At 39.7% G+C, this 26,412-nt stretch overlaps 1 protein-coding gene across 1 annotated transcript in view; it reads left to right on the top strand.

Moving 5' to 3' along the window:
• The window catches only part of Grik1 (glutamate ionotropic receptor kainate type subunit 1), a 366,793-nt gene that overhangs the window by 213,153 nt on the left and 127,228 nt on the right, over positions 1-26,412 (top strand). Inside the window, 2 exon segments of the mRNA XM_076943118.1 lie at positions 422-679; positions 16,425-16,606. Coding sequence (XP_076799233.1) covers positions 422-679; positions 16,425-16,606 — 440 coding nt within the window.

Here is a 26,412-nt window from a genome sequence, read left to right as displayed (position 1 = left end):
TACTAATCTCTCCATTGTCCCCCTGCCATATGACAGAACTTAATTCACAGGACATTCATTTGACAAATGGTTTGCTAGTTAGCTCACAGAGTGTTCATGGGATCACGGAAAGGATTTAGCTTTCATCTTGTTGAAGGTAATGAACTGAGACGAGTAACTCATTTTTATTTGCAGGGAGTTGGCCTTATGATTTATGACTGGTTGGCTGTACATTTACACTTATCAGTATTTTACTATCTAAAGATTATGGGAAGCTGGAAAGAAATTACAGCAACCAACAGATGAGAATTACAGAGGGTTCTCTGACAGTTAAGTAGAGAGAGCGTGTAAAGAAAGCATGAATTCATAGAACTCTCTCATCTCACCCCTTTCCTGCCTTCTCTCCCTCACAATCCCTTCCCTTGTCTTTGGATATTACCAGCATGCGACCAGCTGGCTCTCGGAGTGGCCGCCCTCTTCGGCCCCTCCCACAGCTCCTCCGTCAGTGCTGTACAGTCTATATGCAATGCTCTAGAAGTTCCACACATTCAGACTCGTTGGAAACACCCTTCTGTGGACAACAGAGACTTATTTTACATCAACCTCTACCCGGATTATGCGGCTATCAGCAGGGCAGTCCTGGATCTGGTCCTCTATTACAACTGGAAGACAGTGACAGTGGTGTATGAAGACAGCACAGGTATGGAACTCATATACAAACATACATATACACATACAAGCACACACACGTGCATGTGCACATGCGTGAGTGCACGCCTGGGCAGGCTTACTCTGCCCACCATGAGATTCGTCACACCATACATACAAAAATACTCTCTTACATAAGCTTACTGAGAACTCTAAAGAAATTTTGGAATGCCTTGTATAGCTAATTCAACAAATTTAGTTATATTAAAAAAAAAAAAAAAAAAAAAAAAAAAAAAAAAAAACCAACATTGTCCTAGGGTTTTACTGCTGTGAACAGATACCATGACCAAGGCAAGTCTTATAAATGACAACATTTAATTGGGACTAGCTTACAGGTTCAGATGTTCAGTCCATTATCCTCAAGGCAGGAACATGGCAGCTTCCAGGCAGGCATGGTGCAGGAGGAGGTGAGAGTTCTACATCTTCATCTGAAGGCTGCTAGCAGAATACTCACTTCCATGCAGCTAGGATGAGGATCTTAAAACCCAGGTCCACAATGACACACCTACTCCAACAAGGCCACACCTCCAAATAGTGCCACTCCCTGGGCCAAGCATATTCAAACCATGACAATCATCTTATTGATATATATTGTGATCTAATTACAGTGCTAATAGTGAGATTTCATTAGCACAACTCTACTGAGCATGCGATCGCAATTGCAGTGACCTAATTCAAGTGTCTAACAAAAGTAGTTATTCTGTCTATCAAAAGTTATCACAAGCAGACAACAAGCAGACATCTAGTTAGACATTATGCCACTAAAATGATCCATTCCCTGGGAAAGAGATTGTGAGTCCCAGGGGTGAGCCCAGTACAAAATTTGGGAGCTTGAGTGGTGGCTACAGGTAGTACTCTGGCTATAGCTTGTCCCATTGCCACCTTACAGAACACTCATTCGCTGTTTTAAAACAAATCAATGTGCTTTGGTTGTTCTATCCATTTGTTTTAGGATTCAGAGTGGAATATGGCAGTTCAGCACCTAATCATCAATAGATACCTTCTCTGAACTTTACCCATTTGAAGTTAGCTTTGCTGGCACTTCCCCTATTATCTTCTGCTCACGTTTTAGGGTTTATCAGAGCTCAGGCTCCCTTGTGACCATGTATCTGGTATGTGAGTGAGTGAGTGTGTGTGTGTGTGTGTGTGTGTTATGTATGCTGGCTGACATCATCTGTCTTCTTCAACTTTATTTACTCTCCTTTTTTTTTTTTCCTGAGAGAAGGGTTTCTCACTGAACCTAGAGCCCCTTGATTCCATGAGGCTGCTTAGGCAATGGGCTCCAGGGATCCTCCTGTCTCCATCCCTACCCCCCTCGAGCTGAGATTGCAAATGTATACTACAATGAATACTTTTTTAGTTGGGTACTAGAAATCCAAGCAACTGTCTCCATGCTTGCTCAGCAGACCATTTGCCAACTAAGGTATCTTCCAAGCCCTGACTATCTTACCATCTCCCTGCTTTTGTTTAACTGGAGTCAATGACTCTCCTTCATCTACATATTAAAGTTTCAAGTTTAGTTCACTGATGCATTTCCTCCACTGCCCATATACTGCTCATACGAACTACCCCTCCTTCAGAATCCCCAAGTTCTTTCTAAGTACTGTTTTAGAGCCTGACCCCTTCTTGTACTGAGTATGCTATGTCAAAACATCAACAAACACAGTTGTGTCTTTTCTCCATGTCAAAATTTATTGAGTAACAATACACTTACAAGGTGCAGGCAGCGCTTTCATTAGCAGCAATTTGCCAGAGAATCCCCCTTTTCCTTGATATTTATGGCTGAGGCAAGCACAGAGGGTTTTTTTGTTGCTCTTCATTCCAATTCTGATTATTAATGATAATTCTCAACTATGAGTTGTACATCACACAGTCAATAGGTCTCCATTTGAATATGTGTAATTTATAGCACGGCAGTAAAGGCTTAGAAAGGCAGGGGATGTCAAAGAGGACTGAGAGGACAAAGTAGAGAACCTGGTAGAAAGTTTCTAGGGAAGGTCTCTCGGGGCAAAGCAGTCTGAAGAAAACAACAAGAACCTAAACACAACCTGCGTTTGCAATATCTAGTAACTTAGGGCAGGACACAGACTGATCCCAGCGCTCAGATGGTGAAGTCATTCATTGTTCATGACCACATTCAAATGTTACCTCTCTCAAGCTCCCTAGGAGCGCCAAGGGAAGAGAAGGATTTTGGAAACTGAAGCATTACACCTTCCATATCAGAGAGGTGTTTACATGTCTATGACACTAGGCATTCCTAAATACTAAATTCCTAGCTTTGCTTAGAATGTGCTTCCTGTTATCGACCAGGCACATAGAAAAGAGATCAATAATTTCATGCACAAAGACTAATACCGTTGTCCATCTGACCTTTTCCCAAGAATTTAGAATAGCTTCTTTCTTCATCTGCCTGGTTCACAAGAACACTAATGAAATTGGCAGTGAGAATCAGCAAAAGGAGGCCCTTCCAAGCATTTTTTTTTTTTCATTTTTCACTGCCTTTTCCAGCAAGCATTAGCTCATGCTGTTCCCTAGAAAGAATGAGCACTACGCATCCTCTGTTCAGCATTCAACTCTGGCTCCACTTATGCTGTCTTATAAAGGTGACCATTATGATCAGAAGTACCCATTTATGTATTTTTCTATGCCTCATCTCATTTTAGAAACAAGTGAAAGCCCTAGGTGATTAGACATATAACTCAGAAATACGATATGCTAAGTAAATAGTACTGGAAAGGGTTTGCCACCAAAGGTTGTGTATTTAGTTTTACCTGCTTGATGTACAAGGTGACATCGTGTTAAGAAATAAACTCCACAAAGTATATTTAAAGAGCCTTCAGGTAAAACATTACAGTGAAACACAAGTGCAGTTAGATTGATTCGCGTTGCTGTGTTTGGTAAGTAGTTTTGCGAGCTAATAAAATCAAAGTAGCTCTCACTCTAGAGAGCTCACCTTGATGTAGTCACCCAAGCTTTCTACATCTCCAACAAAGCAAAATCATCTAAAAGGAAAATAAATTATACAAAACCCTGTGCTTAAGAACAAGTTCAAACAATAATGTGGGCATTATAGATTTTAAGGTATATGCAGACAAAATTTAATTATACAAAAATTGATGTCCTAACTACTTTTAAACACCCAGGAATCCATTCAGAGGAGCAGCCCCTTTGCACAGCAAAAACATCAGCATATCATTTCTTGTCAGTGTTGACCATAAAGTAGAATGACCTTTTTATCCTTGGTAGGCTCATCTGAGCTCAGATGCTCAATAAATACTTGTTGAAATGAATATCCCAAATGACTCTGTATGTTACCCATTAAGTTAGAGATGATTCATGTTAAAATGATTTTGCCTACAACATTAAAAATGTAAATGAATAATCAATTGAACCGTCAAATTGGAACCTAGAGGGTAAGCGGATCAACTGAGGTCGATAAAAGTAGACGTTCGGTGCCTGACTCAGGCTTCTCCAGTGTAGTAATTATCAAGCTATAAAAAGGAGAAAACAGCAAACCTGAAAGGAGAGAAAGGACTCAGGTGTGCTCAGCACCCACCTCTGCGACAGAATTAAGTACCCATTAAAGAACACTTTACTGGGATTTGTTTAGTAGGGGTTTGTTAAATAGCCTGAAGCCAGAACAGATGCTGTGGGACAAAATGCCCCATTACTCCCATCCAAGTCAATGGAAGCAGCATGCAAGTCTCTAAGGACAAAATTCAATTGACTCAATATTTGCAGGCAGAGGTCCTCTACAAGTTAGCGTATACAAGGGCTCTAGAGCGCTTGTAGGAAGAGTGAAGTTTTGACATGCTCCATCTCTCCCTTCCTCATTTCTAGGTGCTCACACCACTTAATTATCTCCAAGTCTCACGTGCTGTGGTGATGTGAGACATCCTAAGAACTTGCTGCTCAGAGGACCTCTCTCCAGTTCATTAGACCCCTGTGGAAGCCTGGCTTCTTTCCCTTAACAGGCAGCAGAAAGCTGAGAAGCTGAGAACCAAATGCAGCATGAAGTCTATTCAGCACTTTCTGCTTTCCCAAGACCTCATTCAGCCAAATGTAGCCTCTGCTAGTTATGTAGAGCACGGAGCCAGCAAACTTTTTTACATAAATAGCAAATGCACAGTACAGTATTGTAGTCATATGTTCTTGGACACAATTACTTTGCTAAGTGTACATATATAATATGTAGATGAGTGGACATGGTATATAATAATAAAACTTTATTTATAAAGGTATATATGCTTGGCTAGACCTGATCCTGAGCCTCTAGTTTACCCTGATATAAAATATAAAGATGCACAAGGAAGGAGGAGAAAGAAAGGAAGGGGAAAGTGATGGAGGGGAGACTAAACACATGTATAATCCCTGGTATGCTTCCTTTGACTGTGCTCTGACTGGCTTCCCTTTCCCAGTTGGCTTGCTACAAGCTGTTTGGTTTTGTCATAAAAAGACAACTGCTTTCTTTAGGTAACCTCTAAAATGTCTAAAATGAACACAAGTACAAAAATATAAATATATCTGTCTCCCTCTCTCTCCTCCCTCTCCATCTGTGTGTCTTTCTGTCTCTATGTCTCTCTATGTTTCACTCTGTCTCTCTCTGTCTGTCTCTCCCTCTCTCTCTCTCTCTCTCTCTCTCTCTCTCTCTCTCTCTCTCTCTCTCTCTCTCACACACACACACACACACACACACACACATGCATTCACAGTGTAGGCAGGGAGGCAGAATGACAGAACAGCCTGTCTACTCAATGATGGACACCCTTGTTATAAGCATTTGCTAGTAGCAAAAATATTCCAAACCACAAGCAAAAATATCTCTGACCTTTTGAGTGCTCCAGCCTGTTTATCCAAACAAAACACAAAAGTAAATATTTCATGTATAAATAGCAGGAAATGTTATGAAAAAAAAGAGAGACAGCAGCTAATGATGTTTGACTGGCTGGACAGGGAGGAGATTTGTAAATTTATCTAAGGATATCTGGGTAGTACTTAATAGTAAATATTTAAGTAGAATTCCAAAGAAAGAAAATGACCAAGCAATGCAAAAAGATACCTGGATATAAAATTCCAGCGGGAACAGCTGGTGAGAAGACCTTGAGGTAAAATTACCCTCCAATGGCATCTAGATGATTAACCAATTAAAAATCTTCCATACATAGGAGCTAAAGAGATACCTGAGTGGGGAAAAATGTTGTCCAAAACTGAGGACCTCAAGTTCAAGCACCCATAAAAAGCCAAGCATGACAACACAGTGCTTATAACCCCAGCACAGTAGAGGGATTAGAGACCCCGGAGCCTAGCTTGGATGTTCTGGCCACCAGCCTCACTGTAGCTTCAGTTAGAGATGCGTCTGAGGAAAGTAAGGCAGAAAGTGATAAAGCAAGACACCTGACATCTTCCTCGGCTTACCATGTGTGTGCATCGGTCCATGTACTTGCACACACACGTTTGTGTATTAAGCAGATACATCACACACAGACACACACAAACGCACACATAATCTACTTACACATAAATAAGGTGAAAAACCCCTCACATATCTTAAAGAATTTTAACATATGAATAAGGTTCCTTGGATCATTAGTCTAGACTTCATTAAGCACAGTATTTAGTCCCTACCCCAAACATATGCAGCAACAGTAGAAGGGTGCTTTTCATACAAGCTTTCCCTAGTCTCCGGCTCACCTTGTGCTTAGATCTCCTTTTACTGCCCAACTGTCCTGGCCCTTGCTTAACTGTACACATGTGGTCAATAAGAATGTTCAGGTGCAGAATATGTGTGTGTGTAGGGAGGGGGGGTGGTTAAGTGGCTGAATGTTTCCACTGAAAAAATAAACTGATGAGACTTTTGAAGAAGGGGACCACCATTAGTATCTACATATCTGCAGAGCAGGGCCATGAAATGCAGATTGACTAAACCCTTATTAAATATCAAGGGGAGCAGCTTTGGAATAATTCAAGGCATGAGTTTCTAACCAGCCAAATAGGACTCTTGGAAGAACATTTCTTGCTGTTTTAAGACCTTCTCTCTTGGCCTCCAACAATAGGGTTCTTGTCATACAAGAGCCTTTCCATGGATTGTTCACTGCCCTGTATAAGGCAAGATTTAGTTTCCCATGCTAAATAGACTACTTCCTGTAGGACTCATATTGCACCATACCCTCTTGACTCCATCCTATGAGAGCATTTTTTTCATATTTAATAATACTGTTCCATTCTGTCTGGATATACATTGAGTATTTACTACATTTTGTGGATTGTTCTATGCACTTGTAATTCACCAGTGAACCAAAATAAAATAGAAAACACTAACTTTACATACTATCTTCTATGAGAACTTAAAGAACAACCTATTTATTCACCTTCAACAAAGTGATTTTTTTTCAAACATGATAAATAATATGGGTGAGAAAATAGTAGCCTAGTAGGGAAAAATCTGGAAGCTAGAGTGCAGTTTTCAGTGTTTGGAACCATGTAACCTTGTGATAGTGAGGTCTGAGCAAAATGTTGAGATCAGTGAGTTAGATGATACCAGAGGGTTCCAGCGAAGCTAGCTGCTAATGCTGGGGAAAGCACGTCTTATACACATAGAGCTAGGGAAGAAGTGAGTGTGATTGGAACTGAGTTAAACAAGATTGGCGGTAGACAAGGTCAGGGGAGAGGAACTGATGGAGTCCTTGGCGGGGCACTAGAGACTCCTGGAAGAATTTGTGCTCTCTGTCGAATGGAAAGTCATCAGAGAAGGTATTGAAGAGAATCAAGTCAACAATATACTACTGGAGTTGTTGTTCTGATAAAGAAGTCTATGCAGGCAAAAGTGGTCATGGCAACTGTAGGAGACAAATTGCTCCTACAGAAACCAAGCCAGAAAATGGAGGTGCTAGTGGTGGAGTAAGAGAGCATCAAGCCCCAGGAACACATTAGAGGCTGGGCAGGCCTGACACTCTGAGTGTCTGAATGTGGTGCCCATTTGCATGTTTCTGCTGGACGCCCCTTTCTCTTGTTCCCATTTACGGTGTAACGTGGGGTGTTTGAGTGGCGGATCAAAAAGTGAGAAGTCTTTGAGAAAGCTATGTAAGCAGCATCATGGATATCCCCAACTTGTCATTTTCCCCTGCTTTGACAGCTTCCTAAAGCCGTCTTATGTGCGCATCAGTATTTTTGTGCCAGCATGACACTGACTTTGAAGTATAAAACTCTAATAAACTCAAGGCATTTCAGGTTGCAGACATTTGCCTCAATGGATGAACACAACAGGCATGGAGCGAACTCCCGTAGCTCTCCTAAAGTAGCAAAGTTTGGCTGGCATTTCAGTCGAGTCATATGTCAAGGAAAACATATTGCATTCCTTTGACATGAGACAAATGCCATACGGTAAGTGTATTTTTAAATTTTTAAGACAGGAAATCTATGATCTGTCTTAAGAACTATTAATGCTGTGGTAAAAGCAAGGCACGCTATGACTTCTCATACCTGTGAGTTAAAAAAATATTCTAGAATGATAATATCTCGAGACAGTGGAGGTCGGGAGATGGGGAGGTGAGTAAAGGTCTCTTCAGCTTTGACATGAGCTAAAGAACAGAGTTGCTATCCTCTGAGATGTAAAGGGTTGAGTACAGCTAACCTGTAGAAAGACAGATGGATATTGTCTTACTTTCCTGTCTGATCCTGTGGCTAAATTTTCTGACCAAAAAACGACTTAGAAAAGGAAAAGGGGAAAGATTTCTTTAGCTTACAGTTCCAGGTTACAGTCCATAACAATTCATTATTTCTGTGAGTCAAGGCAGGAAGAAAAACAGCTGGTGACATTCATATTAAAGAGGAGAGAGACGGGGGGGGGGGGGGCAATGAATATGTTTTGCCTGTGTCCTTCACTCATGAAATTCAGAACCCAGCTCATGTAATGGTACTTCCATACTCAGGCTGGGTCTTCCCATTTCCACTAACCATCAAGACAATCCCCCAAAGACATGCCATAGACCATCCTCTTCTAGGTGATTCCTCAACTGAGATTCTCTTTTCAGGTGGTTTTAGGTTGGTCTTAAAGTTTTACATCAAAGTTGCGTTAAATCACTGTGGTGGTTTGAATGAGAGTGGCATCCCATAGACCCATTTTCTTGAATGCTTAGTCCTCAGTTGATGAACAGTTGGGAAATATTAGGTTGTTTAGCTTTGTTTCAGGAGGCGTATTCCTGTTGGAGGAGGAGTATCCAGCAGGGCTTTGAGTGGGCTTTGAGATTTCAAAATTTCATGCCAGACCCTCCTGAGTCTCTTTCTCTCTCTCTCTCTCTCTCTCTCTCTCTCTCTCTCTCTCTGTCTCTCTCTCTCTCTCTCTGTCTCTCTCTCTCTTTCTGTATCTGTCTCTATCCCTTTGTCTCTCTTTCTCTGTATGTGTCTCTCTGTCTCTATCTCTGTCTCATCTCTGTCTCTTCATCTCTCTCTGTGTGTGAGTGTGTGTGTGTGTGTGTGTGTGTGTGTGTGTGTGTGTGTGTGCTTGTGTATAGATCAGTGGCTCTAGGGACTGGGGATTGGGGATTGAGGACTGGGTGGTCAGACTTACAAAGCAAGCACTATTACCTGATGAGCCATTCACCTACTCTCATGACACATATATTCTATTACCTTGGCCACTGTCCTGGAAAGCCTCCTCTCTGCTTCTACTGGATTTCTTTCTTGTTTACAAAATATTGCCGACACTCAGTCTCACATGAATATACCCATATAAAGACCTGAAGCTGGGTTTGCATATGAGATAGAATGCACCACATTGGTGCTTCAGGGTCTGGGTTAATTCAGTTAATGTAACATTTCCAGTTCCTTTCTTCCTCCTGAAAACTTCATAGTTTCATTCATCTTTGTGCCTGAATCAAATTCCAGTGCATACATATACATTCAACAAGGCTGAACTTAAAATGAGATTAACATACAAAGAGAAGTCAGAGGCTGAAGAGAATAAATCCTAAGAGAATATGTGGAGAAATGCAAGCACAAAAAAAAAAAAAAAAAAAAAAAAAAACAACTGGATTCTTGAATGCCAACATGTCACACATACCCTTGGAAATCCTAGCTAAATCATATAATGTTCCAACCATCCTGTGAATAGGTGAAATATCTGCTCTTAGGACTGTATTCAAATGGGGACTTAAGGTTTTTAATGTCCAGTAAATCCTTTTGCATTTCCACACAGCATGTCAGTGCAAATGAAGGGGATTCTGTACAGTCAGCAACATGGAAGAAACAGTGAAACCTTTCTTTTGCTGTGCATAACATAGCCCATTGTGCTGTTAGAACATCAGTACTGTTCAAACTATATGCCTGCCCATGATTCCCACTGAAGTAACAGAGGGACAGAGGGTCCTCACTACCAGGACCTAACAAGGCAAAAATGTACACTTCTTTCTTTTTCCCATCCTTGACTTAAAACTTCCATATATGCAACTCCAGCAACCTGACCAGAACTCTACAAAATTTTAGAATTCTGGTCAGGAAACAAGTCTTTAGGTATTGCAGGCAAGTGACATTGCTTTTAGCTATGACACATACTAAGAAGAATTCAGAACTAGCATATATTTCTGGAGTTGACTACAATATAATGAATCCAAAAATATTTGGGTTAAGTTCCCCCATGAGTTTCTTTGTGATCAAGAGATACACATTTTCTTTAGGCATGCCTCAAACCTAACCTTTCTGTTGTTGTCGTTGTTGTTGTTGCTGTTGCTGCTGCTGCTGCTGCTACTGCTGCTGCTGCTGTTATAATTTTGAAAAATCATATTCTAAAGTTTTGCACTGAGACATACTGCACTTCCCAAGGTAGTCTCTCATTTTCATTTCTTAGCTCTGACTTTTCCTTCCCTCTGGAAGATTCCCAATTTATACATAGATGCCCTTAAGAATCCTATTAGATGTGGGTATATTAATATACCCACACATTTGTGAAATGCCATTTTGCATGTTTCTAAGTTCAAATGAAGATGAAATTAACATTTAAAATGTATGATCTGATCTTCAGGTCTCAGTGGTTTATTACACTCCTTTGCACAGCGTCAAACCTAACTCAGTTTAACGAACAGGGAATTGGATTAAGACTCAAGAAAACGGAGGTGCTTTCCTTTTGAACTGAGACTCATTAAAGAGAATGAAAGCTACCCAGGAGTAGATTGCACTGAATGAGAATCTCTCAAAGCAAGAGGTTTCCTGAGGCAGTGCGAGAGGACCCCTGCATCAAGCAGAGTAGAGCTTTGACCTTTAAAGTCCCTTCCAATTCCTGGCATCTGTGACATTCTCAGGGTTGATCTAGACAATTAACCCCTCTGTGCCTCACTTTCCTGTCTGTGAGATAGCTTCCACACGTGTACACTTCCAAAGTGTATTCTGGGTTTAGTGAGCTATTTATGAGATGCTCAGACCACTGTAAAAGAGGGGCAGTGTAAATAGAATGGAAGGTCTGCTATTATTTCAGGACACAGCATCTTTACACATCACTGCAAATAGAAGGCGCTTTCTTTTTTCTCCATATGTTCTACCTCATGGTACAGCTCCTCAATATATGCAGATCAGCATTTTTCTGTGTCATATTTAAGCACACAGAGAACACAACCAATGTGCTTCGAACTGGCCATGTAGACATTTTTTTTAATGCTATGTGTATATGCAGCCTAGCTCACATTCATATGAAACAAACTGACTTTTCTCTTAAGTACTTTCACAGGTGTGGGTTTCTAGTCACATGCCTGGGGGTGAGGACTGGAGGAGGCACTAATGGGATTACCTCATAGTCATGATTTCTGTCTTAGAATGTAAAGGAACCTTTTAAGAGGGGTACAGTAAACTCTCCCACATTCTCATCCAGATGCAGCAGCCATTTCTACCTGACCAAATTCATTTTAGTCTTCTCTCCTTCTTTCAACCTAGAAATAACTCCAGGTGGGGCATGGTGGTACCCTCCGACAAGTCTCACTTGAGAAGCTGAGACGGGAAGATCAGAAGCTCTGGGTCAACCTAGACTATACAGCTTAGTACAATTTATCTCCCAGTTTCAATGTATAGAGATCAAAGCTCTGGGTTCACTCGCCAGCATGATAAAAGAGTATAAGATAAAACTTATTGTCTCTATGGAAACGCTGGAAAGGACCTTGTAGATATCCTGACTTTTTTGTGCACTTGTACATTATTGTGCCTGCTTTAGAAGCAGACTTTCTGCCTTAGAGCCACACCACAATCTATCAGATGTGGGACACTTAGCCGTGATACAATACTGTCAAGCAGACACATCCATGGATAACTCTCTTCCCCTAACTGCCCCAGCAGCATTCGTTGTATTTTGTTGTGACATCTCTTTAGTCTCCTTTGGTCCTGAAACTTCCTTTCTCATCTGTGACATTGGCATTCATGGAGAGTCAAGATGAGATCAGAGTTTTACCTGCCACACACTTGGATCAGCCTGGCCCACTCCTGATCTATGTTTCCTTCTAAAATGCCTCTACCTTGCTGGCTAAAAACCCACCAAATTCCAGTGTAGCAGGCATCATCTGCACAGTCTTGGCTGGGTTTGGTCACTTGCTCAGGGCAGACGTCCAAATGAGGAGGTCAGAAAGCTCAGAGGTACTCTTAAATCAATGTCCTTTCCCTAAAGTCATTATTTATTTAATATTTTTTACAATTAATTATAATAAGCATTTATTAAACACCTACTTAGCATTAATGCCAGATAGTTTCACATGATTTCACTGATCCTTACATTCATCTTATATAATGGTTAATGTTATCATCTTTTAAAAAGTTTTTCCCCAATCTGCTTTTATACTATTTTAAGTACATGCAAGTATTTAGGTATTAAGTATTAAAGTCAGTTCTAGGTTGAGGAACTAGCAATACAATAGATGCAAATAGTCAAGGAACAAGCAAGGCAATTAAGTACAAATAGTCAAAGAACAAGCAAGGCAATAAACAAAGTCCTGTGATCATTGTTTCTAAGAGCTTATCAGAATGACGAAAATATCTGAGCCTACTTCCCTGTCCTAGCCCAAAGTCATTTTCGTGTCTGAAGTCTACTTCTTTGTTCTAGCCTAAGATTTAGATTCCCGTCTGAAATTACTTCTTTGTTCTAGCCTAAAATTTAGATTCCTGCCTGAGATTACTTCTTTCATGCTCATGGATTGGCAGGAACACATATTTTTTTTGACTAGTCGTTAGAATGAAATGTTAAATGATTGATGGACTGCCACAAAATGCAAGTAATAAGAAAAGCTTTCGGTAAATTTTCTCTCTTGTAAACTGAGGAAAAGCCCTTTAAAATTGCAAATTACCGCATCATTTGCTCAGAAAGACTTGGCCAGCTATTGCTCTGGGAAGACAGGTGCCAAGTCACTTCTTCTACCTGGGATCTGTAATCTTCAACTCTGCATATCCATCCTTCCACCAAAGCCAGCACACCGACAGACCCAGGGAGGTCTCACTGGCAGATTTAGTGACAAGCTTTGTATAAAGAGAAAATTATCCCAACTAGAAATTGACCATCTGTGCTGCTCTTCTTCCTCTCTTGACATGAAAATCTTTCTTTTCTGAAACTATTGTGAAAATAGATGCTAACTGCATGCCAAGACAAGGTATGATGATTTTTACACTGGCCTAATATTTGCTTCCTCTGTTTGCTTACACTCTGCTTGCTGACACAGTAAGTCAATTGGTTGTGCCATCCATCCAGTTGGTTGCTGTGAAATACAAAAATCCAGCAGGGTCTCTGACTTCAGGGAAAGAACCCTATTGGGAAAGAGAAGGCAGGCTTGGCTTTAAGGCCTGAGCCTTAAAGAACTGCTACAGAACTGTCACCTCCAGCAAGTTATTCTGGCCTGATGTAGGTGTAAGCAGGCAGCTCTTTGTGTATGAAATCAAACGACAACTGATATTCCACTCACCTACTGGTACTTCCGTGTATGAAAACCTCCTCAGAGCTTTAAAGGCCTTGAAATAGAATGTGTTTGTCTTGCAGAGTTTTAGCATAGGCTTAGGATCTAATAAGCATCCAGGAACCATGTTCTCTTGAATGTGAATGAAAGCAGTGGAAATGGGTGCCTATCAACTTTAAATGCCAACAGGGTCCAGAGAGGAGGATGCACTTCAGGGTTGGCATTCCATTCAGCAAAGAGCAAAGGAGGACCTCCCTGCAGCATATGAAGTGTACTTTAAAATGTTTTCCCCATTTTATTTAAAGGCCACACAGAGTTCTCCTAGGTAATCGTGCTCATGTTTTCAAAAGGACAAAAGAAAGAAAGGAAGAAAGGAAGAAAGGAAGAAAGGAAGAAAGAAAGAAAGAAAGAAAGAAAGAAAGAAAGATAGATAGATCATGGCTGCAGAGCAGGAAGTAGGAAGAAAGGGAGAGAGGAAAACCAGCCCCTGCTTCTGTTTCTCCTGCTCATCAAACCATTTCAAACCTCTGTGTTCCCTCAGTGCCAATAACCTGTATTTATAAGTCAGGGCAGAGACACGGAAAGATGGAGCATTAGACTCACAAATAGTTTTAATCTATGGTTCCTGCTAGCGATCCTTGTAGGCCCGAGTAAGTTATTTAATTGCTCTGGGCCTTGGTTTCTGTATCTGAAAGAATAAATATGATAATTTGCTTCACAGTGCTGTTAAGAGGTTTAAGTAATGAAGCAAGTAACAGACATGTGAGTGTTCCCCTCCTCCCACATCTCATTCTGGGCAAAGCAACCCATAGGAAGAACAACGATATCAACCAACCAGATCCCCCAGAGCTCCCAGGGACCAAACCACCAACCAAAGAGTACACATGGAGGGACCCATGGCTCCAGCTGCATATGTAGCAGAGGATGGCCTTGTTGGACATCAATGGGAGGAGAAGCCCTTGGTCCTGGGAAGGCTCAACGTCCCAGTGTAGGGGAATGCCAGGGCAGGAAGGCGAGGGTGAGTGGGTGGGGGAGCATCCTCATAGAAGCAGGGGGAGAGAGGATAGCATAGGGGGTTTCCAGAGGGTAAATGAGAAAAGGGGATAAGATTTGAAATTTAAATAAATAAAATAGCCAATAAAAATGGAAAAAATGAAAAAAGAAAAAGGCACCTAATAAGCTTAAAAAAAAAAAAAAAAGAGTATTATAGTTTTGGTTCTTGACAGACTTGAAAGCAGTGAGAGTCCAGGAAGACCATGACTCTAATTTTGATTTCTATGAAAAGGGAGAGGTGTGTGGAGCGTGTTCACTCCTAACATGGTTCTCCAGCAATCTCCCTCTTCTCACCTCAATTTAACTCAGAAAATAGTGTCACGATAAACTGGCCGCACTTCAGAATCAAGCCTTGTTCCTGGTCCAGGGATGCCTTTCCAATATAAGCTGAAATAAATGGAACTGGTGAGCAGGGGGTAATACAAAAATAACAGGGAAGGAAGCAAATGCCTCATGTCCAGAATCCATGTGGCATCCTGTATCATGCATAGCACAATTTCCATACAATTTCCATCTGAACACTCATAAAGTTTAATATTCTCTGTTGATTACCTCTGGCTCACAAATCCAGGGAACTGCCTACTTTTTAAAAAAGTCAATTTTCCAATGAGAGAGGAGGGAGAGAGAGAGAGAGAGAGAGAGAGAGAGAGAGAGAGAGAGAGAGAGAGAGAGAGACGCCTTGCCATCCGGCAAACAGCAGTTAATATCAGGGTCATGCAAATGGAGCATTTCTATGGCTATACACCTTGCTCAGTGATGAAGTTCTATTAGAGAAAAGTGCAACCCATCCCAACCTGTGGTAAAGCGAAGAGTGCTTCAATTTGGGCTGTGTGCACTTTGTTACAACTACCAGCAGTTATATTTTACATCACATTTCTGATTTCATTATCACACACACCAAAAAATATCCTATAGTACATTTTAATCAAATAAGGAATTAACCAACATAATTTTCAGACAAATTAACAAGAGATATAATGAGCCTTTTACAAATAGTTTCTCGGGCCAGCACCAAAAGAGTATACAAAGCAAACCCACTAATTGGCTGGTAGACAATATGCCACAAATAAATATTTGATTATAAGTGTATACAAGTTAGCAACCCCTTGTATTCGTTGAGCTTTGAAAACATAACAAGTGTTGGGAATGGAGAGACAGACACTTTAGAAAAAAAGTGTTTCCTTCTCTTACAGCAGACCAGAGTTCAGGTCTCAGCCTTCATATCAGTCAGCACACAACTGCCAGTAACTCCAGTTCCAGGGAATCTGACTCCTTCTTGTGGCCCTTGCTGGCACCGGTCTATATATGTGCACGCACGTGCATATCCACACACATATTCACAGGAATCAATTTGTTCAAATACTTTTCTAAAAATGATAACAGGTGCTGTTTCATTGAGTACCTCTAGAAACTCCAAGCAAGCTTTTGTTTACTAAAGTTTCATAGTCACAGACTTGATATGCTTCAGACTTGTAGTGTTGGCTGAAAGGTGGAGAGAACAACTGTATGCAAAAAAAAAAAAAAAAAAAAAAAAAAAAAAAAAAAAAAAATTCAAATGCCCTTGGAAACATTGTGCTTCCAAGTCACACACACTCACAAATGGAAAATATCACTGCAATCTACCAGAGCAGGAACAATGACAAATAGGAAGTCAATAGTGTAACCTTTAGGTTGGTGGCCGCTTGATGCATTTGGGGAATGGTCTGCCTTTGACTGTAAATGGCAATAAACAACACAGATCCATCCTGTGCATGATTGCATGTCATTTTCCAGGTCTAATTCGTCTGCAAGAGCTCATCAAAGCTCCCTCCAGATACAACATTAAAATCAAAATTCGCCAGCTTCCCTCTGGGAATAAAGATGCCAAACCTCTGCTCAAGGAGATGAAGAAAGGCAAAGAGTTCTACGTGATATTTGATTGTTCGCATGAAACAGCTGCGGAAATTCTTAAGCAGGTAAGAGGTTTGGGGAGGGGGTAAAAAGATAGAGAAATGCATTTCATCTTTCTTTTTAAAATGTCATTTGGATTTTATTTTCATTTGGTGCAGCCTGGCACAGATACCATAGTACAGAGTGAGCCAAAGATGAATTTTCAGACCCCTTTTAAGGATCCAGTGGCATGATTAGTCCCGAGCCAATTGTGATGTATGTGTAGTGCTTTGTATGTGCATTTGTTTGTATGGAGGAAAGGGTAGCAATCTCTAAGTGAGAGAAAGATCTGCATTCTTTACCTCCTCTCCAAAAATCAAGCCACATTTCATGTGTGCAGTGCCTGACTTATATAGCAAGACCCCTTTGGCTTAAGCTGCCAGATTCTCATAGAGAAGGGCACAGAGCAATCTCAGCCCAAGAAAGATACTTCTCTTATTATGGACAATAAGCACTTTTAGGACAGTAAGCCTACATCTCCAGAGGATGTGGGTAAAAATGAGAAATTATGAAATCTTTCACAGATGAAAGATGTCAGTAATATTCATAATAATAAGAAGAAAGCAACAACAATTGAGTTCCTGTGTGCTTTCGTCTGACACTCAAGAAAGAAGATTCTGAACCTCTGAAAGATAAAGCACTGATCCTCAGTTCTCAGTTCGAAGTGACTCTCATTCTCAGGGACTTGTGGCAACAGCTGGATACATTTGGGGCTGTCATAGTTTAGGTACTACAGTGCTATAGCCAAGATTGTGGGTTTGGGCTAGAACTACATCTAGAAAGCATATAGGTGCATCTAGAAATACTAATCAGAAGTTTCAAATAGAATCAGTAATTTTAAAAAAATCAAAGAATTAACTCAGGAGGAAGTCAGGAAAAAACCATGTGTAGCCTTCATACTTAAGTAGATGTGTCATGTAAGCTAACGTTGTATCAATACTTTTAAATAATGCACACTATATAAATTGTGCACCGTGGTTAAAAACTTCAGAGGTCATTAATGGATGTCAATTTCAAGAGTGTATCAACAAACATCCAATACATGAGTGCTGTGGGTATTTGACTAGAAAGTTGTCTCCTGGTACAGTCATGCGCGAGAGCTCCATGGTTCTATGGCCACACTTGTGGAACGCTTCAGATATTGAGTTCCACATTAAAGCTATGATTGCATCAGAAGTGCATACTCAAGAAAGCCAACCATTTGTCTGTATTATCCCTGCATGGTTGTACTAAACAATTCTACTTAGAACTGCCTACAGTTTGAATACAGGTTTATTGCTCTCTGTTTTGTGTGTTGTAAGCTTGGCCCTTCCTGGGGTGTGTCTGAAGTAACGTAAACTTTAAGAAGTGGGATCTAGTGCAACATGGTTGGGTAACTGGGGTGCTGCACTCAGGAAGGATTCATACAGCTCTTCTGGAACTGTGCTTAGTTCCTTTCCAATCATGAACTACATAAAACAGAACATCACTGGCCTTGGCTTCCTTCCTCTCTCATGTGCACCTGTGTTGTGATGATACCTTCCAAGAAGCCTTCATCAGACTTCAAACAGATGGAGCTGCCCAATGATGGACTTCTGACTCCAAATCTGTGTACTAAATAAATCCCTTTTCATTGAAGGCGCCTAGCCATAGACGTTTATTGTGGCAACAGAAAGCAAAGTAATACATTCACAGGATATATGTAAGCTCATGGTGGAATCACTCAAGAGTTATTGCAAAATTTAAAAGGAGTCTCATCCGCATTGCTTCCTACCCCTCGTCAGCTTTGCATCTCCAATTAGGTGGAATTTCTGTAACTCACTCATTAATAAATGTTTAGATATCATAAAAAGAACTTTTCAGTAAAAAGTAACTATGTTTGCAAAGGTGTCAATAACTGAAGAACCTTATTTACCTTAAAGGTAAATAAGAACCTTATTTACCTTAAAGGTAAATAAGTCTTATCTTAAGGCTCCATCAACACATCTTCCCACTGGTGATTAAAGTATGCAATGGAGTATTGATAAGAACAGAAACAACATCCAAATTTTAGGTTCAGTTCTCAAGATACGAAAAAACAAGCCTTGCTAGGAGCCACTTACAGCCCCAAGGCCTGGGGCCTTGTGTTACATTCAAGAGAATGATTTTTCTAATGTGATTTACGTGGCATACCATCTGACTCACACAATTAGCTTCATGTTACCCAAAAGATAGGCCTGGAATAAACAGAAAAGGACTATGGAGAATCCTGGCTGTGAGACTTTCTTTCTTAATACATGTAATGATATCGCTTAATAATCCTTTCTTAGGAGTAATTGTTTCTATCAATTATGGATTATCTCTCTTTTTTATTCTACTTTGATACATTAGATATTGACTGTCATTTCCCCTACCTTTCTTCCTCTCAGTACCCCCACCATCTCTCCCTTTCCCCAGATCCACTGTTCATCCATTTCCCTTAAAAAAAAAAATAGTATGCCTCCCAGGGATATCAACCAAACACCACCTAGAACCTATTATATTGAATACTCAGGGTTGGCTATTCTGGTAAAATAATACCAAAGCAATTTATGTAGTTCTCTTTAAGTGACTCCATTAGCTTTGGGCATTGACCTATAAAGAGCATGGCAGGTACCTTGTCTCAGGGAAGGGAGGACTTGGGAATCTAGATGCTGATCCTGGTTGAATCATGAAAAGAAAAAAAGGGTGGGGGGCAGAAAAAAGGAGGATCATGTCCTTAACACTTCATGCTGATTCTGGTGCCTGGTTTCTCACGCTCTCAAGACCTCCATTCTGAGGTGAGTTTGGCAGGCTTACTTAAGAATGGGAGAAGCTGAAGCTCTGCTAGGTAAATAGACCCATATACATGGTTCCCAAGTCTCTGCCAAATAGTCTTTGCAGGCAGACAGATGTCAGAGGCTATGAAATCACGTTATCATGAAGGACTCTCTTTTGCAATGGACAGCCGTTCTGAAGCAAGTTGCTAAAATCATCTAGGAAAAACACATCCACTTGCTTCTGCTCTTCATATGAAGTTGGTATTAATAACTTTCTCCTTTAGTGTTTGAACACCACCACTGAGCACACTCTCCTGGGTAAATCTGGCATCCTCTCACTGTTCTCTTTACTACCCTGCTCTTCCCTCCCCTTTGTCACATTTCTCACTCGTTAATACTTCTTAAGAAAAAGGGGGTTAAATGCAGGTATTTGACATTTATCTGAAAGTTAAAAAAAATGAAGAGTCTATAGTTATTACTGGGCATGCTAATCACCGAGCAAAGTGATTATTTCTATTCATATTGAACAAGTACTATATGATGAGAATCTGAAAAGTTATTTCCCCCAAATTAGATGGAAATTCAAATGTCAAGACTTGATTAGACTAGAAAAGAGCACAGCTTTCTCATAAACATACTGTCTTGGCAAATTTCTGTAGTCACAATTTCCCCCCAGCAACTGACAGGTCATCTGGGTTCCTCTTCAAAAACTGCCGCCCCAACGTACTCATGATTCACTTTCCAGCAAGCGTCTTGATGTCTGAGAGCATGCTGGGTTTTTCTTCTGTCTACTCTGTCCCTTTCTTACTCCTCTGTCCCAAAGCCCTACTCCTCCCCAGTGACCATTACACATATACACCTGTGACTCTTCCCAGCCCTAGGGGATGTCGGCCCTCGTGGAAGCAAAGAAAATGAATGAGGGACTTGGAAGCCCTGTGAGTGTGTAAGGTAAATGACCACACTGGGACCTGCTGCAGAGAGGAAAATGAACTTTACTTGGGCTGATTCAAGGCTTATATAATTTGGGGGGCTGGGGGTAGACACATCCAGAATGGCCAAAGCTCACTGGCTGATGGCTTAGGGTACAGAAATGTCTCATTAGCATGAGGAAGCATTTCATGAATCTCAGATATTAGCTGAACATATTCTTATCAGGACAAAGAAAGATGATCCTGTAGTCTAACTAAGACTATACAATGTTCCTCAAGTAGAGGCATGCATGGGGTTTTGTATTCCCCAGACACAGTCAAATAAGGAGAAGTCCTGCTTATGAAGGGAGTCTTCCATTCCACCCTGGGCCCCAGAAAGGTGAATTTTGACCTTAATTAGCAGAGGTTTTTTACATAGAGTCATTCTTTTCTCATAGAGTTATTCTTTGAGGAAGTGCCAGATGGGAAAAGAGTTTCTATGATTGAAGAGAAGGGAAGGAAGACTTTATTGTAGGACTCTCAACTCAAGCTTCATTCTGGGCTGGGATTTAAGCAGCCATCTCATTTAATGTCCCTAGTACTCTGGCAGAATTAATAATATTTTTCTATTCCAATTGAAAACTGAAGTTCCGATATAATAATTCTATCTACAACATACATACATATTAATATATGTATATATAATACATAATAGTATGATTATTACATATAAGATTATTGTCATTATTGTATATTAATATCTGAAATATGGATATATACAAATAGATATAATGTATGCATAGATATAATATCTACAATATATCTATAATATCTACAATATGCATATATATGCATAGATATAATATCTACAATATACATTATCTACAAGACATAACACTAAGTCTTGAGAGATCAGAACCTGCATCTCTTTCTAGCCTTTCTATAAGACTGCAATCTCCAGTGACTTAGACACTTATGGGAGAAGGATATATAGAGGGCCTTATCAGATAGTGACCTTGATTCCTCTGTATTCCTTATTACACAGTAAGCACCAGAGGGATGGGGGCCTTTTAAAATCCTCACCACCTACTATATTATGTCACATAGTGGGTGCCTTGTGCAACTGTTGAATCAGAAATTCAGCACTAGTCACTGTGTTAGAAACACAGTCACCTGCCTGCACTGCCACACTCCTATTAGGGTGACAGCTCACTGGTACAGCGCTTAGCTAACATGCACAGGACTCTACGTTTAACCTTTTGAATTTGTACAGAAAAAAAAAGTTCACTGTATGCCAAGAATGCTGTACTTCCAACTCTACCAAGGCACATTTAGGCCAGTCATTCTTCATGGACTCAGTTTCCCCAGAACGCAGACTCCATTCTGTCCTGTGAGTAAGAAGTGAGGATGGCTGTGAACTTAGGGCTCTACTGCAGAAAATCCCGTCTGGCACTCTGAAAAGGGTCCAATTTGCTTTTAACTCTATGACAGAAGTGAGCAGAAGAGTCCCTTTCCGGCATAGTGGCCTGCATGTCCATGACTTTCAGATAAGAAGGAAGCCTTGCTGGGGCTCCATTCAGCAGGAAATCTGCAGTGGGCCTCAGGCAGCTTCCTGAGTTGGAAAGCTTTCCCAGGTGATCTTGAGCCTCTATTTCCAACTTAGAGAAGCCACTTTGCCTTTACATGCATAAGGGCTTCAGTGTAGTCTTTCCCCTATAATGCTTGTTGCAACAAATACATCATTAAGGTATAATTGAACCATAAAATATTTAGAATGAAAGTATTTTATAAAATTATATTACATTTTTCCTTTCTTTCCGTTCACATTCAATTGGCATAAGAACATAGTCACAAAGAAAATGTATTTTTTAAAGGCTTGGCTTTTTGCTAAGGAGTATGATGGCAATGCTGATTAATCAAATAATTCTGTGCATTGATATGTATTGTGCCCACAGGTGATGAGGAGGGCAAACAGGTGATTAGACAAGGTTCATGCCATCGCTCTGTCTCTCAGGACATAAAACATCACTGAGAACAGCCAATGCTGTGAGGCTGCAAACCTGTGCCTTCTAAGTGATGTCATAGTCTGTCTTCTTTAATAGCAGACATTCAGAGTAGGTCAGATACCATAAGGACTACTGTTGCTGACTACCTGTTGTATGCAAGGACCATGCTGAATGTACTTAATGTACCATTTCTTTGTTATAAGAACATTCTAAAGAAAAAAAGAGGAGGAGGAAGAAGATTAAAAATTCTCTGTACAAGAAAATGATTGCTCAGAGAGATTATGCAGCGTGGCTAACATCACACAGTCAGCAAGTAGTGAGGTGGGGTCTGAAAGTTATCTAAAAATTTAAACAAACTACAAATTGAGGTTGTTTCAGTTGCATACAAGATGTCAACTGATTATCAAAATAATCAAATCTACAGTACATGTTGAGCTAGCGTCTACTTCTTATATACAATTGTTTCATTTGATCCTCCGATAATGACTTTTTACTATGGCCTCTACTACATTCTTTCCTTGGTCATGGGACTATATATGTGTACTTTCTATAAAGGTAGAAATACTTAAAGTCATTCTGTATTTCAGCAGCTTTGCAACTTAAAAATGTTAGAGATGCAACAGCAAAAACAATAGCATCACAACCATAAACCTCTGCATGCCCTTGGAGGCAAAAGGAGACTCTGAAAACAAGATCACCAAAAATCTATCCAATGCCTACAAACTGGTCTGAAACCATGAACTCACTTTATAAACAAGAAAGGAACAGTAAGTAGAAACAGTCAGGACAAAAGTAGAAACTTGGGCAATCTATTTTGGGCTTTCCTCCAAATAAGTGAATAAAAAAACTTCTATGTATTTGGGGCTTCCTATTTGCTAGCATGTACTATTCATTTGACTAGACTTTCTTTTTATCTGCTTCAAACAGCCTCATACTACAAGTGAGAGGGATAGCAGAGCTGAAACTTCAGGCCAGGACCTCATTGCCCAAGCTGTTAACAACTATATATACAGCAATTTCTATATACACCCCAAAGATAAAATCTACAGGCTCCTCTTCAGCTTCATCACCTACAAGTAGAATTATTGGATTCTGAGCTGACTACAGAAGTGTTCAGCTTAGAGCATCCATATTTTCTCATGCTCATGGATTCTCTCACCAGTGTTAAGATAGAAAGAATTTGCACACTGTCTTGTGCTTAGTAGAACATCTAAGAAATGGGGAATTAATTAAGCAATATATTATCTTTTAAGTTCTTCAATCCCTTTGATGGTCTTTGAGCCAGCTAATTGATAAGTTCATTACTGTGAATAAATTTTGACGACATAATCATGATGTATCTCAATTTACACTAACTGGATGATAATTTGTAGTATATTATACAATTATTATGGCAGTACATTCTCATTCTAATTATGTTTCTCTCACGCTGATATTAAAGTGTGTTTACAGCCCTGAGCATACAGTTAGTTTTACTTAGAAGGAGCAGCTCACAGATATGAATGTGCTATCTAAATTATACAAGAATTAATTGACCTTCATAGATAGCCAACGATTTACTGAAAATGTACTCCATTCACACACATTCATATTATACAGGCTGCACATTTCAAGATTCTCCAAATCTTCCAAAAAGTATCTTTATAAGAAGAAAGAAATGTGTTTCTACTTGAAATTGGAAGCAATAAAAATGCTATAGATATATTTCTATGTATACTCCTCAGAAATGTGTTGATGCTTCATTCCAGCCCAATCAAAATTTGGCTTAAATAGGAAACAAGAATGTATCCTTGTGTGTGAGGGATATAGTTTAGAAAGAATCATCCAAATTGTGGTTGTGTATATTAAGTCATATCTTAAGACTTCAGTAGGAACAGTGAACTTCAGCTTACTTTAGCATTGTAAAGATACGTCGTTTCTGGATTTGCCTTTTTCTATGTGTAAAGGGGTAACATAACATCTCTCTAATTTTCAAATGAAGCATCAAGATTAAATAAGGAAAAAATATGTTGCTGTTCAAAACACATCTGCTTCTTCAACACTCCACAAATGAAAGTTTTACCAAAAAGTCCTCTCTTCCAACTTCCACACAACTGTTAACTAAACAGTTAACTAACCCTGTCATCTGGGTTATCTCATGACATATAACTTTTCTTTCTAGTCACTTAACACTTTTGGAGTGCTTTCTAAGTACTCAATACTACACTGTGATAAGAGAGGAATAAGATACCTTTATAAACCCCAGCCTAATAAATAAGCACATTGCTTAGTAGAGGATCAGTAGAGTTATTATTTTATGCCTTTATATACGAGAAATTTTACCTGCCTCAAGTTATGCTGAAAAATTCATGTATATTATGAATGTGGGTGAATGGAGTATATTTTCACTAAATTTGACAGTACAATCAGGGTGCTAGGCTGATACCAATATACAAAACATTCCACCTGCTGGAGTATCACCATTCGTACTGAGAGTGATTCCATGCTTCTTGATCCTGAAGTTGTGTCTCGGCATCACCCCTTATATTATAGGATGGCAGTGAGTCTAAGACCTCCCCTCAGTGTGAAAAACTAGGTCCACCTATCTGATGAAGCTAGAACCAGATCTTTCTCTCTCATGAGGCTAAAGCCAGGTCTTCACAGTAAATGAAGACCTTCATAATTAACATAGTTCAAAATGAAGTTCAAACCAGGTCTTCATATTGATAAATGTTGAATTGAGTATTTAAATTTAATGAAGATGGAGCCAAATCTTCATATCTGATGAAGATTAAGCCAGGTCTTCATATCTCATGAAGGTCAAGCCAGATCTCTGTCTCATGAAAATCAAGGCAGATCTTCATATGTTATAATATGACTCAACCCTCTGGGTATATCTCAGATTCTGTCTCTTTTCTACAGTCATCTTACCATCTTTGTTCTGAACTGACATCTCTAAACCAAATCTTCTTCCTTTTTCCCTCTCACTTATGTGCAGCCTCAAAACACTGTTCATTTTAAGTAAAACATCTGATTTTTCCCTCCCATGTTTAAAACCCTGAGTGTTGCTCTTACATAAGGCAGCACCTTAATAGAAGAAGACATATGACTTCATGTAGAATACATACCCTTGTCCACCTTGTTCACCTTGGATTACTACATAACAGCATCAAGTCCCCAGAAATATCTATATTAATCAATTCAAAATTTTAGAAAACTTAGAGAAAAATCAGCTATGATTTTTTTTTCAAAGAATATTTACTTACTGCAGTGGGTCATGGGACCCAAGATCCCATACATGCTAAGTAGGTGCTCTGCTCCTGACCTAAATGACAACAACTAACCTTTCTTAATGAAAGATGCACACTCTAAGAGATTAGATAGTTTCTCAAATTATCACCAAAAGTCTTCAAAACCACTCATAAGAAGACCGAAGTTAATTAATTCTACCATCTAAAGAGCTGTTTTAGCCCAAATCAATATTTATCTGAATGCTTACAAAAGGTAAGCATTCACCTTCTAGGTGAATATCACCTTCTAGGGCCTGAATCTTCACCAAAGATCAAAGATCAAAGATGGAGCTCTTACACTCTAGAGGCGTTCTCAGTGTCTGTGGGAAACTCAAGGGGCTCTTGTCCTTAAGACTAAACTCCAACCCCTGTGTATCTAACTTTACTCTAACCAAACATTTATTGTGGTTCTACTTGGGTTCCCAGAATGCTCCACAAATGAATTGTGTGAAAATCACACAATTTTATAACTGTGCTTCCTATGATCTACAACTGAACTAAAGTGCTAAGAGTCCCAACTGGAACCACACATCAACTTAAACATTATGACTATGCCATTAGCTTCAAGTCCACTCCCTCTGCATATGAATGAGTGTGTTATAACACTCACTAAATGGCAGTGATGATGCTATGTTTTGTAGTGTAGAATCAGGTTAAAATAAGAAAACTGTTAGTTACTATAGATTAGTGGTCTCAGCATTAGAACATGTATCCCCTGCAGGATATGTAGCGATTATGCATGCCTACAACACACACTGGAGCAGATATATCAGAATATTTAAAGATGCAACTTCACAAATGGTACTTTTTATTATTATATTTTTATTATTTGAAATAATTTTTTTTAATTTAAATGTGTTTTGGTTATATTCTTCCCTTTTCCCAAGTCCTTT

This window comes from Arvicanthis niloticus, chromosome 12 (genome assembly GCF_011762505.2).
Source record: "Arvicanthis niloticus isolate mArvNil1 chromosome 12, mArvNil1.pat.X, whole genome shotgun sequence".
Classification (NCBI taxonomy): domain Eukaryota; kingdom Metazoa; phylum Chordata; class Mammalia; order Rodentia; family Muridae; genus Arvicanthis; species Arvicanthis niloticus.
Note: the sequence above shows the minus strand (reverse complement) of the source record. Positions and strands in the feature narration are given on the sequence as shown.